Genomic DNA, 14,848 nt, shown 5'->3' with positions numbered 1-14,848 from the left:
GAGTATAAAATTTTGCCATAATTAGTTGGGCCTGAGCTCATAATGTAAATAAGGATTGATATGCCTCTGTTTAATCAAAATCTATGTTTTAGTTGAGCTGTTTTGTCAAGTGGTAAATGGGTCACACAAATTGAAAGGAAATCAACCAAATCTTCTCCAACACTCAATGTGCTCAATGCACATCCAATGACTAGGGTGCATGTCTAGGTGATATCAATCACTCAAAGTGCCCTTGGTTTAAGTGGAGAAGATACAATGATCGTGCGTTAGACTCACAATTAAATGGGATAGTTGTGCATCACATAAGTTTTCTCATACATGAAGAGTAGAATTTATAAATAAAATAAAAAAAAATCTTGATTCCACACGTGTACCCTTTTGCTCAATGGTTTGACCAGCCAAAATGAGTGAATCTCTCAATTCCAGAAAAGGAAAATTAGCATTTTAAAATCAAATGAGGTTGGCTACTTGGCCATGAATAAGAAGTCAATAAAGAAAAAGACCATCTTCATTTATTGGGCAATTCAATTAGAATGAAACTTGGCTTCAGCTTACTTGCAATCACGGGTACCAGCTAGGGGAATAAAATCTCAAGAATAGAGGTGAAAAAATTCACTTAAAAAGTGAATTTTCAAATCTACATCTAGATTTCCATTTCCAGCGGTAGTGGAAAATTTTATTAGCCATTTTATACCTGGACAAACTTAGAGATATACGTCCGTATGTGAGGATGCGTATCCAAATCATTCCAACCATTGATTGCTAATTATGCACACCCACTAATTGGAGAGAACTTGCAAAAGCTGACAAATAACATATTCAACGGTCTGATCAATCGGTGGAATTAAACACGTGAGAAAATTATCTGTCGGTCCCCCCCAAGTTTCGTTCGTTCCCAGCGCCTCGAATTGGGATACCCAAACCCAAGCAACCCAAGCACGCCAAGTCTCTCTCTAATTAATTAACTTCTTTAATGGCTGGCTTCATTGTTGCGTATCTGAACTCTGAAGTGCTGGAGTCGTGGTGAGGAGGCGACTCTTCTGTTCTTGCCTGTCACTCTTCTGAAGCGAAACTCTAACCTCTGCAGTCTAAACTCTTTGTGCTGAAGCTTTGTTTCTTCTGTCGCCATTGCTGCTTCATCTTCTTTCACTTATTACTGCGTTTTTGGTTTACTGTAGATTAATTTCTTTTAGCTCTTGAAAATGTTGGTTTTATTTGATTGTTGGCTGTGGTGGAAGAGCTGGAGAAAGACCCATCAAAACCAGATCTCTGCGATTTCTCCGTAGTCTATAGGGTTCAGAAGAGTCTACTGCACTTAGACATACCTCCATGGCTTCTCCCACCTCTTCGCCAAAATTCCGCCATTGCCGCAACAAGAGCAATGGATTTGGCACTAGTGGCTTGAATGTGGAGTCTGTTGGGGAGTGGTTGGCTTACATTGTTCTTTCCACGGTTTTTCGAAGACGAGGCCTTCTGCTCTTCGCTCCACTTGTGTACATTTCGGGGATGGTAGTGTATATGGGTTCTTTGAGCTTTGAAGGTTCACCTTCAGGGGTGGTTGTTGATCAGTCTCGTCCTCCCGGTTCTACTTATCGTAGTCCTCTGGTTTTTGAGAAGCTTTGGCCGTTTATGCAGCTTGATGGCAACCGTAGCTCCAATGCAGTAAGAATTTCTCTTTTGCTTAACTATTTTCTTTCTGTGTGAAGTAATGTGTTTTACACATTGAAGATAATTTGGTATGAAAAGCTTTTTGTGTTTCTAGATAGGTAGCTTTTGAAGAAGTGCTTCGAGTTCTATGGTATAGAAAGGCATATAGCACAGAGAAGTTGCATAATTCATGTATTTTAGCGTATGGCTTAAATGGCATATGTCAAGATTCCTGGTTTTCATCTCTAGTTGATTTTTTTTTTTTTTTGCTTTTCCATTTTTGGGTATTGCACAAAATGACTTTGATTTTTTCACTCTTCAAATAGAGGAAGAGGATTCCTGGAGAACTGAATGGGAGATAAGCTTGAGATAGGTAATATGATGCAAAAAGTAATATCTGGTGCATGTCCTTTCTTTCTTATCAGTAGTAATAGGAAGCATATGATCGATGATAGTAGGGGAAGTCATATTAAAAATATAAAAGTAGTTACCTAATAATCAGTTAACATGAAGGTGGCAGAGGTTAACCATTTCAACTCCTAATTTTCAGACACAATAATAGCTGCCATAGTCACCCACCCCTTCTCCTCCCCTCTCTCCCCCCCCCCCCCTCCTCTCAAAAGATGAAAAGAAGGAATTTGTTTGCAGCACTAATTCTCAATCAATAATGAAATTTACAAAATTGGGTCAAATAAAGTGAATGGATTCTTCAGACTATGGATGTTGCACATATCAAGTTGATCCAGTATTGGTTTTTGGAAGCTCACCTGTGTTTCCAAGAGCACCATTTTTGGGTAGCTACTTCATCTTAATAGGAAAGTATTCAAAGCTGGCTAGCCACTGCTGTTTATGTTGCCGGAAAAAATCAAGGATTTTTCTAAACTTTGAGGTGGTTGAAAATATCTGGAATTGCTATTGGATACTGTTTGGATTTGGATTGTGGAACCAGCTAGACTGAAACTGATATTTACTTGGCTTGTGATAGGAAAATCCTCTTTGATGTTAATTGGAGCCTCTGGGAGAAGGCAATAGAATTCTTGTGTGATATGGGTAGAGGGTCTGGCCAGGGTATGTTCTGGCATAGTAGTTTACTTGAGAGATTTAGCTTTTATTACTATGGGATCTTTTTTATACTACTGAGGGGCTGTTAGGTGTTAGAAGATCAGATTTGGTGCTTGATTGGAATCATTCAGATTTTAATTTTTGCATGTGGATTTAATTTTTATCTTAATGTACAGGAATAAGATGATATTGTAGTGTTCTTGCTCATATGACTATGAAATGAATATATTCTGATCTGCTGATCAGTAAAAAAAAAAAAAAAAAAAAAAAAAAAAAAAAAAAAAAAAAAAAAAAAAAAAAAAAAAAAAAAAAAAAAAAAAAAAAAAAAAAAAAAAAAAAAAAAAATTATAAGAAGGAAAAGAGGAAAAAGGATAAATTAACGTTTTGAACTTAAGGGATTCACCTCCCAATGTAGATATCAATGTGATGAAATGAAAATTTGACATTTCATCAAATCTAGGTACTTGCACTCACTAGCTGATCTGCAGTCAAACTGTGGATCAGGTATGAGTCCAATGAAGTTATAAACATGCTAACCATGGAAGAATGAATTATCTCCGCCTCGGATATCAGATTGTTTGAAAAAGATGAATACATATGCTCCTTAGTCTTATTGGATGTGATGAAGTTCTATTCTTATATCCGCTGGCTGATTAGGAACAGTAATATCTCTCATGATTTGCTCCCAGCAAAAATAATCTTCCTGTTGCCAAAATGTGGATTCCAATCCTCTGATCGTCCAACATATTATAAAGGTTCACATGGCTGCTACTGTGAAGGTATTAATATTCATAGACATATCCTACCTATTTCATTAAAACAAAGCATTACGGATAAGGGGAATCCTACATCCATTGGTTTGCTTGTGGTGGTGGTGGGCTTTATGCTGGTGCATTGAACCACTATTCACAGATATCTCCGGCTCGAGTTGTGGGTTGCTTATCTAGTTTTTAATACGGAGTTGTGTATGATTACATAGTTTTCAATGTGGAGATGTGTGTTCGAGTTGTTACTTTCGTGCTTAGTGAGGCTATCAAGATTTCTTTATCTCATTCCTCCTTTTATGAAAGTAGGTTGGGTGATGACTTATCTTGGTGGTGGACGTAATGCATGTAGGATGCATTGGCTTGACTGATCTATATGGTACGTCAGGTAGACAGCCGGTACCTTATTATAGTATGTCGTGATAAGCCTATAGCTGATTTATAGTTATGCGTCAGGTTGATAGCCGGCACTTATTATGATTAGTCATAACCCATCAATCTTTTTGCATGGATCCTTGCGCTCGTCCTTGCTTGGTTTCCCCATGTAACTGACCCCATTAAGTTGGGATAAGGTTTTGGTTGTTGTTGTTTATCCTCCCTATTTCATCAGTCCTTATCTGCATCACCAATGGATATTTCTTCCATGCCACTTCACTGGATCAAAATCGTGGATGCAGTTAAGTGTCATCCAGCGATTGAAATTTCCCGAAGAGTTGCCAGCTTGGATAGAAAAGGGGATACTTATCTCTCAAGAATTGAAGGCATATACAAGAGGTCCTAATGAATATGAGGGATCCCTTCTTTATTTATTTATTTATTTTTTGCCTTGCAAGAATGTGATGGAGAAGAAGGTGGTGTCAAGTGTGAAGATCTGGTAGCCTTTCGTTTTTATCACCATTTCATTTATTCTTTGGCCATGTCTAGTTCCCACCTCACATGCATCCATGCTAGCGGAGCTCTCTCTTTTTCTTTCTTTTGGTCCGTTCACACTTCACAGTACTGTCCAAACCCAATCTGTTTCTCTCTCACGCACATGCCCCATTGAGGGGGTGTGTGTGTTTCATCACCATAGCTCTTACATGGATCTACCGTTACTTACTGATTTAAACTTAGAAGATGAAATGTTCTGTAGATATCTTCAAGTCCCAAAAGTAGACTTTAAGCAGGAGGATAGATCAATAGCAATGTAGATAACCTGAGGTCTGAAAAACAGACCTAAAAACAGAGAATGAGTAGGTGGAGGAGAGAACCAGAAGCAAAGAATCCAGCCACCAGAAGATCCTGAAACTAGGATCGAGTCTTCCTCCAGGCAGGTACAATCAGCCCGCAAAAGATCATAATATTCAGATGACAGTTTAGAAGGTTATAGAAACCTCAATACTTGCAGAAAAAGTTTTCAGAAGCTGGAATAGAATCCATTAGTTAGCAGAAAACTGGCTTTCAGATTCAAACAACTTCATGAATGCCAATGTTTTAGAAGAAGAAGAAGGCCATAGTTGTTCTTTCTATCATCATAAAATAGGGCCAAAGCCTGTAGATAGGCATCAAAAATTGCTGCAACCAGAGAACAAAAATAGTCCTTTAAAGGACTATCAAAACAGAGAGAGAATGAAGAGGATTACTAGTTATTAATGCTCTGATACCATGTAACAGTATCAAGGATCAATAACCAGTAATTACACAAGAAGAAGAAACCAAGACTTCTAGAGCACATAGAATCATGCTATAGCGGTCCCTCTATATTCAATATAAATAGCACAAACAATTACAAGATAAAAAGGAAACAAATAACTATTAATCTACTATAACAAGGAAATAGCAACCTACACTAATAAGGAAAGAAATAATAAAGAGAAAATAGGAAATTCACCTAACCAAATCTATACGAAAAGACCAAGCCACACACTAAGCCATGACAGAGGAGAAAAACCCATATCGTGGTACACATAACACCTTCGTACCCCACATCACGAAGGTCCACAGGCTACATTCTATAGACTAAGCCTAGAGAGGCGAGCAAGACTCTAAAAACAAAAATGAGGATGGAACTCTTGATTGTAGATGCTCTGATACCATGTAGCAGTATTAGATCATCAACATAGTTTTTAAGGCGGTAAGGCGACGGAGGTGTTTGAGGGTCTTTCGGAGCGCCTTAGCGATAAGCCGGGCATAAAGTGTCGCCTTATCGACTAAAGCGTTCCTATGTAATTTTTTTATAAAAAAAATCTATTTGGTTCAAATCCTAGTTGAATCCTATTACTCGTATGTTAAATAGATATTAAAGGTTCACATTCATACCAATGTAAGATATTCATTAAGAAAAAAAATTAGTAAAGTGAATAAAGTAAGTTCATCAATCATCAATCATCAATCATCAATCATTAATCATATTAACATATAATATAAATACATAATTATGAAACAAAATTATAAATATAAAGAAAAGAAGACATAAAAAATATAAGTATTTATTATACTTACCTCTATGATGCCAAAATGAGTGCCTAAGCCCTAAGATCATCCACTATATTTCTACTCCTGTCAAAGAAGAATGAAGCTCACCGCTGCCAGAGCAAAATGGTCGCTTGGATCAGTGGTTCTTCCTTGTTCCTTGCCCTTTCTTAAAACCCTTGACAAAATCCGAACCTTGTTTGGGAATCGTGTTTTTGTTTTGTTTGTTTTGGTTATTTTTGGTGGAGTAAAGCTGATCCCATACATCTCAAGTGTTAACAAAACCATACACCTACTAATAAAAAATCTATATCTGAAATCTTCAAGTAATTTTAAAATGTGTTTAAAAAAAAAAAAAAAACCCCATAAGGCGCCACTTCACATAAGGCGGAGCACTGCCTTACCATCTCTAGACCGCATCAGCGCCATAAAAACTATGATCATCAAACAATCAACAAAAGGAAGAGAAAAAGAGAGAAGAAGAGAAGAGGAAGTGGTGAAGAATAGGAGATCAATGGGAGAAGAAAAACATAAACTCACACTAGTCTGTATAGTACTACCAATATAATACCCCTACCTATAGAAGTATACAATACCCCTATTGGTAGGAGGGAAATTACATGAAACTTAACAACCTTAAAATAGAGTTGAATGCAGAAACACGATTCTTGTAGCTGATCCCACATAGTTGAAAGGCTTGTGGTTGACACAAGGTCTAACAGAATGGTTGATTAATTGACAATGATGATGAAAAGAAGATTTGTTACATTATGAGTCTTTCTGGCCTCTTATAGTAGTCCCTTGTGTCAGTAAATTAGCAAAAAAAGGTCAAAGTTTGTGTCAGTAAATTAGCAAAACAAGGTCAAAGTTTTTCTTTCTTGAAATGGTAGTCACATCATTAACTTATGCTAATTTTGATTCTTATTTTGGCTTATTCTTTGCTTTGCTATGGTTCCGACTCGGGAGTTCATTAGTTGATCATTGTTTTACTTTCCTTTAGTTACTATTGCTGAAAAGAACAGGGAACTGAGACTTAACATTGAATTTTTGCAGTTAAAGAAGACATGGCATCAGAAATTACGTCAAAGTTGGAAACCGTGTGTAAACCGGAGTTTTTCTCAAGCAGGTTTGAGTATCATGAACAATATTTGGAGTTAAATTGGCGTAGACTTGGCCTCAATACATAAAAATTTTAGGCTACATACAATAATCTTAATTTTTTTTGGGGTGAATAATTAATGCATTAAAAGAAGGGGGAGGGAGAATAACCCCAAAGGTGAATTACAAACCCAATAAGGGCACCAAAAGCCCATAAAGTACTACAACCAAGGCCCACATGGGCTAAAAGACTAAAAAACATGTCACTAAAATGCCCATTACAACTAAAAGCCCACATGGGCAAAAGATAAAACAAGGAAGCCCATTACAAGCAAGGGCAACCAAGTAAATTCTAGTTAGGGTTCGACAAAGCCTAAACAAACTATCTCTTCATTTCATCTTCTCAGCCGCCAAGAGAGACCACCGTCTAAAGGAAAGCCACGGTGGCTGGGCGTTGGCCTTGCGGAGGGCCACGGCCGAGTGGGCAGCTGGCCTAGAGGAGGTGACAGCCACGATAGAGGGCGCTGGCCTTGCGGAGGGCAACGGCGATGTGGCTGCCGGCCGAGCATAGATGGCAGTTGGACAGGCTGCTGGACATGTAGCTGGCAGCAAACTTGTGTTAGCCAAGCGAGCCAGACACTTCAGGCGGTGGCTGGCCTTGTGGGGCTGGCTGGCCACCATGCGGCGGCTTTGCAAGACGGCAATTGGGGAGAGAGCAGGTGAATGGGATGGAGGCATTGAGGTTTTTGGCATAGCAGGAAACCAAACGAGCCTAGACAGGCCTATCAGGGATGGTGACCTATAGGCTGATGGCCAAGTCACCACTTCAACCGACGATGCTCCAACCAAAGATGAAGGAGCAGACAAAGGGAGGTGAGGAGGAAGAAGAGAGAGGGAGAGAGGGACAGAATGAAGAAGAAGAGAAAGAGCAAGTAGGAGAAAGAGAGAAGGTGCGAGGGAGGATGGGAGAGGAAGAAGGAGGGTGGGAGGCGGGGGCGCAGCCTGGCCTCATGGCCAACTGCTCCAGAGTGGCTGCTGTTGCTGGAGACCCTTCACTTCCTTCGCTTAAGGTTCAGAGGAGAATGAGGATGTTGCACCTCCAATCAGTCACAACTCACAACTTAAAACTTAAACACACATAAACAGAGGCAATAATCGTAATTATTTTGTCCTTTTATGTATATCTTTAATCAAGTTCTTGATTTCTTGTTTTAAATGGGAAGAAAAACTTACCTCTTATCTTCAATTGTGAAAAGATTGTGTATTAAAGAAGCAACAAAATTTGGATATGATATGCTGGATAAAATTATATTATATTATTATTACTGTAAGTTTTTGTTAGTTACACCAGTTTATTCCTTGGTTGCATGGTTTCTAATTCCAATTATTTCTGGTATGCTGAATTTGTAGCAACATAGATTTTTTATTTCTTCTTTAGCATTAATGAGATAGTTTGGTTGGCTGCTGGCCTAGTCATGGATTTGTGGTATTCCCTGAAGGTGGTGTCTTTAACTAATGACACTTTCACTGGATAAACTTTAGATGCGCGTAAGATGGTTAATCTTTCTGCCTAGGGAAAATGGAGAAAGAAATTAACTTATCTTGATAGAGTTGTACGACAGTACGACTACAATCTGGCTTTGGTTAAAGGAGATATATGGATTTGGAGAACGCTATCAGTACCTATACCATTTCATTTTATAATGAATTTCTTGGTGAAGATTTGGAAGGCAGTGGTATTGAAATCAAATTTGAGGAACAACAGCTATATCAAAAAACAAAAATTGTAGCTCTTGAAATGGTAATGATGTAGGACCACTGATGAGGAAGAGATTACAAATTTGGAGATGGCTATGTCCCATGCAAGGAAGATTGATGATGGATTACTCCAACCTAGTGTATAATGGCCCTTATGTAGCTCTCAGTGTTCGTAAATAACTCACAGACAACAAATTCTGAAGTTCAACAAAGAAGAAAATCCATGTCTCTAAAAGAGCAAGCTCAGTCAAACTAAGCCAGAAGCTTCAATTTGCAAGATAAACGAGACTTCTAGATGGGTGGGAAAGAAAACAATCAAAAGATACTGAAAATTAACCAGACTTGAGATCCAAGCTAACAAAATAGTTAGGACTTCAGAATCCTGCAACTGAGTTGATGAATAAGGAGTTTCACTTTGCATGATCTGAAATTTTAGCATGTTATAGTCTTAATAAGGGTTTCAAAACATCTAATTCGGACCAAATTGATAATTTTAAGTTGGTCTATGATTTGGTCACATCAAACTGTTGTATTTTGCTTTATAAAATTAAAAAAAAAAAATTCAGAATTTTCCAAATTCAACCAAGTATCCAACAATCATGAAACTTAAAAGAGTTTTGGTAGAAGACTCATAAAACAACTGAACTCAAAGTTTCATCTGAGTCAGTCATGTCTTGCTCGGGTTTTTTTACTTTATAGAATCTGAAACCTGATTACTCAGGGTGATGTAGGGGGGTTCCTAGATGACTAGGTCTCCTACAAGATTAACTAACTAGGTAGGTTAACTCAAGGGGCTTAGGTAAATAAGACCAAAGAATCTCAGCAAACACGATTAAGCATGCAAGATAAAGCGAGACTAATAAACAAAGTATCCAAAAAGCAATATTAATCTAGACGGAAAAAACACATAAATTCTTACTCAAGTTTCAAGGGGGGACATGGGGAAGGGAACAAACGACATATGAATATTAGGTTCAGCACAAATCCATCTAGACACCCAAATTAGATATGCAACAATCGATAAAATAGGCATAAACAAAGGGCAAAGGCAGAATTCAATGTCAATGGGTTGCAATATATATAATAGGGATTAAGGGAGGTGGGGAGGATTTAGTTTAATACTTTACCATACTGCTATTCAGATCTGAGGAGAGAAGAAGAAATCAAGGTTCTCCAAAATAAAGAGGTTGTAGTCCACTTTTTGTTGAAGAAGATACATCCAGCCAATTGTAGAGAGAGTAGCAGGAGTGGTGTAAAGGCAGCAGTGTGCAGCAGAGCAGTTTTGTACCGGCAGAAATATGTTGCAGCAGTAATTTTATAACAGCAGTAATATGTTGCAGCAGCAGTGAGGTAAGGCAGCAGGTGCAGCAGCAGCAACTTTGTAACACCAGTAATGTGTTGCAGCAGCAGTGAGGTAAGGTAGCAGGTGCAGTAGTAACAACACAGCAGCAGAAAAAGAAAGAAATAAGACTGAAAAGAAAGAGAGGGAGGCGAGACAAGAAGACTGAGAGAAGAGAGAGCCGAGAGAGTAAGGTATGGCGTGAAACAGTGAGGCTGAGAGTGAGAGATGAGAAGAGGGAGAGAGGAGAGAAAGAGAAATCGTGGGGGAGGGATTTGGGGCTGTTTTGCTTTCAATATTCTTCATTAATTGAAAATAAACAATGGCCAATGGCCTTACACTTAAATAGAATAAACTTCCAAAAATAAAAAGATACTTAGAAACTCAATTGCATGAAATAAAAAACTACCTAATAGATAGATCTAGCATCAATCCTAGTTTCCTAATTGTGTAAGACAATCAAATATCACTAGATTTAAAGCAAAGTACTAGAATCAAATAAGATTTTGTGGGGTCCACAAAATCTTCTAAAATCTTCTAAGATCTTCTAAAATCTGGATCGATCTTGGGGCCCACAAGATCATCTTCTTTCTATTCTTCCAGCCACAAAGATCTCTTTTCTTCTTCTTTCTTGTTTCTTCTCTTTCGACTGTACACCTTGATGTCCCCATCACAGGGTCTCATCCAAGTCAGTTATGCCTAGCTTGTGTTGTAATTTATAGAATCTGAAAAAATCACGGTCCTGATCTTCCTCAACCCCCCTGGATCTCTCAATAATCAAAAGGAGAAGAAAAAATTACAGCAGCCCAAAGCGAGGGAAAGAAACAAAATTTACAAAGGTTCAAACTTATTCCTTCTTCTTTTTTTCTCTTCCTCTTCCTTCACTGCAGCAGCTACTGCTGGTGGCCGGGCGGTGGCATGGTCTAGATTGGTAATTGGTTACCGACAGTCTTGGGTCGATAAGACCGGAGACACCTTTTTTTTTTTTTGGGTTTTGTGTCATTAATGTATCGTATTGGTAACCTTGAAATCCGATATTTATCCGACCACTACACCTGATATTTATCGAGACTGAATACACCGGGAGGAACTAGTGCAATTGGTAGCTAGCTAAAATCTGTAGTGGCAGTATAGTAGCAGGAAAACTCAATTGAGAACCATGGGAATTTTTTTATTTCTTTATCCCTGGGAATAATTCATCACAACTCTAAAACTAGTGAAAGAATCATAAACAAACGCTAATTTGTTTTCCATATTCAGATCACGTCACTTCTAGCTCAAAGTGCTACTCTCAAGCTGATTGTGGGATTTGATAATAACTAAACTTATTATGATTTAACTACATGTCATTTGCAGTAGTAGCTGGAAAATTTATCCATGTAGCCGACTCCATGTAGTTGGGATAAGGCTTTGTTGTTGTCGTTGTTGTTGTTGTGTATCAAGTCTCCTGTTGGATCTGGAAGCCTGGAATATTGACTGTGATTGACATTCACGCTTTTAAATAGCCACACTATTTTTAGCAAGTCAAATAAATATTTTTTGTTTCAATCTCTTACTTCTTAATGAATTTATTCTTTTCTGCTTTTAGGTTTCTCAGAATTCACGGGATCAAATGGCTTCCTTATTATTGAAGCAAATGGTGGCTTGAATCAACAACGTCTATCAGTATGTAATACTTTCAATAATAAAACTGGTCTTTGGGTTTTGATCTTCTGAGGGTTTTATATTCAGTTTCTGGTTTTTAGTTTTTCTTCTCTGGCTTTTGTGTTTTGATGATGTTTCATAATTTCCATTTTATGGCTGATGATATAATGTAGCTTTTTCATTACACAGGGTTATACACAATCTGCAGGGGAGAACTAGAATTCCTGTCAGGTCATTATTGTGTCTTGACCATGGCTTAGAATTTTCATTTTGCAGTCAACACCATATGATGCTTTTCTGTTTTCATAGCAAGAGGGTTTTGAGATGCCTGTGTTGGCATTCATGCATTGTTAAGAGTTTGCTCCATATTTATTCCGTCTATTCATATTATATATGGCAGTGATCCATATGAACTGAGGCATATACTTTGAGAAAATAGTGAAGCCTCAAAGACATGCAGCAACAAGCATGAATACACATGTAAGGTGTATTTGAGTGAAAAACGAACCATGTGTACTCAGATGAAGCTATAAAAGGCTCTGGGGGATGTGACTAGACTGAAGCAATATTTGGCACTATTGGTGGGAAGTGAAAGGTGTACTTTAGTCCCAAAGATACACTGGAGATGATTCAAAAATACTTACATGGAGTAAGAAGGCCGATCCAAATGGGAAAAAGAAACGGAAGTATTACATTAGGGAATGAAAAGGATGCACTTAACAGTTGAATTTGATGAGCATGGAGATTTTGAGTTGGTACGTGATCAGTTAAAAAAATTTACAGCTCTCCCGCTCCTCATTCTATCCTGGTCATCCTCAATGCCACTGAGCTTTGTGTGGTTCTCCCTCCCTACATTGTCCCCACATGGCGTGGTATTTTCTATACTCATCCCCCATCCTCTGAATTATCTCTCGGATCCATTCGTCTACTTATTTCACTAATTGCTTCCTTTGCCTTGGCTTTGTTACCTGCATCTAAGAGTTTTTTTGCATCATCACCGTCATCTATTTCAGGATACAAGTGCACCTTTTACTTCCCCATTTAAAAATGAAAAATGTTTCTTCAATCTAGTCATACTCACTTCCCTCCCCAGAAAGTTATGTAACGTAGAGTTCATTTCTAGAAATGTTAAATTCATCTGAATTTTCAGTCATATACAATATACATTTCTTGAGTTTTTTGAATTTAAATAAAATAAAATTCTCAAAACATTGAACTAAATTCCTTAGTCAATAGATAGGAAAAACAAACTTTTGTGTATGCTGACCTTTGACAGACTAGTCTGTGCTTACATATACTTTTGCACTTTTACTTTCTCCTTCTTCAGTATGTTGAGGGGTGGCCTCGGTATTTTAAGGTGATTTTTTGCACTTAAAAATGGTTTAAATCCATCCAAACATAACCAAATTAACCAGCCTTTGCAACACAATGATTGATCTGGCATCTGTATATCCCAATTTCCATCCTATGGATTTCTTGCACAAAGTCTGAAGGATAGGGATTCAAGAAAAGGAAAAATATATATATATATATATATTATTGTGAATAATCCTAGTATCCTACACCCAAAACAACTGTCTCTCTCTCACACATTTGAATTGTTGATTTGCAAGAGAAATAAGCATCAACTCTTTGTATGAGTTACAAGCCCAGAAAACGAGGGTTTGAAGTGGGAAAAAGCCCACATAATAGGGATCAGTTTTTTCTCCCTCAGGCTTAATTTCAAATGCTCTGAGTTGAGTTCTGATAATTGGCTACAGTTGTCCAATGCTGAGTAATACTAGAGAGTAACATCTGATACAATACTGGAGAGTAACATACTAACATTTGATACAAATCCTTAAAAGCATGTTTTGGTATCTTTGTTATTTTTTTAGTCACTTAGTCAACCTATTTAGGGCCCCAGTTAAATTGATGCAGTACAGATTAAATATCTGAAATTTTGTTAAAGTAAAATCAGATTGTGGTGAAAAGGTGCAGCCAATACTGATTTTCTTATATTATGTGAGTGTCAAGATGGATTTTATACTCATGTTTGTGTTTGATACAGATCTGTGATGCAGTGGCTGTGGCAAGGTTACTAAACGCTACACTTGTTACCCCAATGTTTCATTTTAATAGTGTTTGGCAGGATTCCAGGTGGGACTTCATGCTACTTTTGTTTTATATATATTTTTTAATACAATTGTTTAGCCTCTTTTGCTATAAGAATATTTTGGCTAGATCATAATGTATTTTGCTGAAGATTCAACCATCTGCTTGCTCTACCAATTATGTAAGTTTGAGTTGTAAGCAGGCTGATTTCGTGGAATTTACTTATTGATTGCTGACATGTGGCTAGATATCATTTGATATTTATAATCTTAGAAATTCTAAGATCCTATCTACTTGATTTGGAAGAGCTGAAAATGGGGCTACTTTTATCTTCAATTTAGTCGACTGATACAGCGACAATACCGATACTTTAATCCTTCAGTCTACATGTGGACAAATAAGGAGGAGAGAAAACGGGATCTGTTCTGTTTCAACAATCATATCGCAGCAACAACAATAAGAATCAACATAAATAAACCAAATCATATCGAAGGAGAAGAAGCAGAAATTAAGATCCCAGATGGTACAGATTAAAATAAATCTGAGAAGAGAAAAAAAAAAAAAAACCAATAATATCAACAACACAGAAGTTGCAGGAGCCATTAATAAAGAATGTCAAATTTCATACTTAAATCTGACATCAATAGCAAATGGGCATCAACCAGATCATCGCAGGAAGATACTAATCTCAATCTGATCACAGACATCATTTTGATGAAAAATATCTGTAAAGATGTCGCTGACAACAAACTGATCATGTCCCAGCAATAGAATTAATAACTACTGAATCAGAAATCTAAATCAATCAAAAGCCTATAACCTTTGTGATCTGACACCACAGCATATCAAAAATACCGGACATATATACATGTACCACAGCAATAGATCAGATCAGATCTCCACAGAGAAGCATAAAGAGATTCAAACCTTCAAGAGACAGAAGAATTACAGAAATCTAGAAAACCAGAATCACTATGATAGGTTTAGAAAC

At 37.5% G+C, this 14,848-nt stretch overlaps 1 protein-coding gene across 3 annotated transcripts in view; it reads left to right on the top strand.

Annotated features, from left to right (window-relative positions):
* Nucleotides 1–926: 926 nt before the first annotated feature.
* Nucleotides 927–14,848, top strand: part of LOC122061673 (O-fucosyltransferase 9-like) — a 32,304-nt gene continuing 18,382 nt past the window's right edge. For 2 of the 3 annotated variants that reach the window (XM_042625087.1, XM_042625089.1), the window contains exons 1-4: nt 927–1,662; nt 6,978–7,050; nt 11,708–11,784; nt 13,814–13,902. In XM_042625087.1, coding sequence (XP_042481021.1) covers nt 1,330–1,662; nt 6,978–7,050; nt 11,708–11,784; nt 13,814–13,902 — 572 coding nt within the window. In that variant the 5' untranslated portion in view covers nt 927–1,329. Of the gene's footprint in view, nt 1,663–6,977; nt 7,051–11,707; nt 11,785–11,952; nt 11,995–12,163; nt 12,636–13,813; nt 13,903–14,848 lie in introns of those variants that run through there. The other variant, XM_042625090.1, reaches the window with a different exon arrangement.

The sequence above is a fragment of the Macadamia integrifolia genome, chromosome 14, assembly GCF_013358625.1.
Source record: "Macadamia integrifolia cultivar HAES 741 chromosome 14, SCU_Mint_v3, whole genome shotgun sequence".
NCBI classification, from domain to species: Eukaryota; Viridiplantae; Streptophyta; class Magnoliopsida; order Proteales; family Proteaceae; genus Macadamia; species Macadamia integrifolia.
Note: the sequence above shows the minus strand (reverse complement) of the source record. Positions and strands in the feature narration are given on the sequence as shown.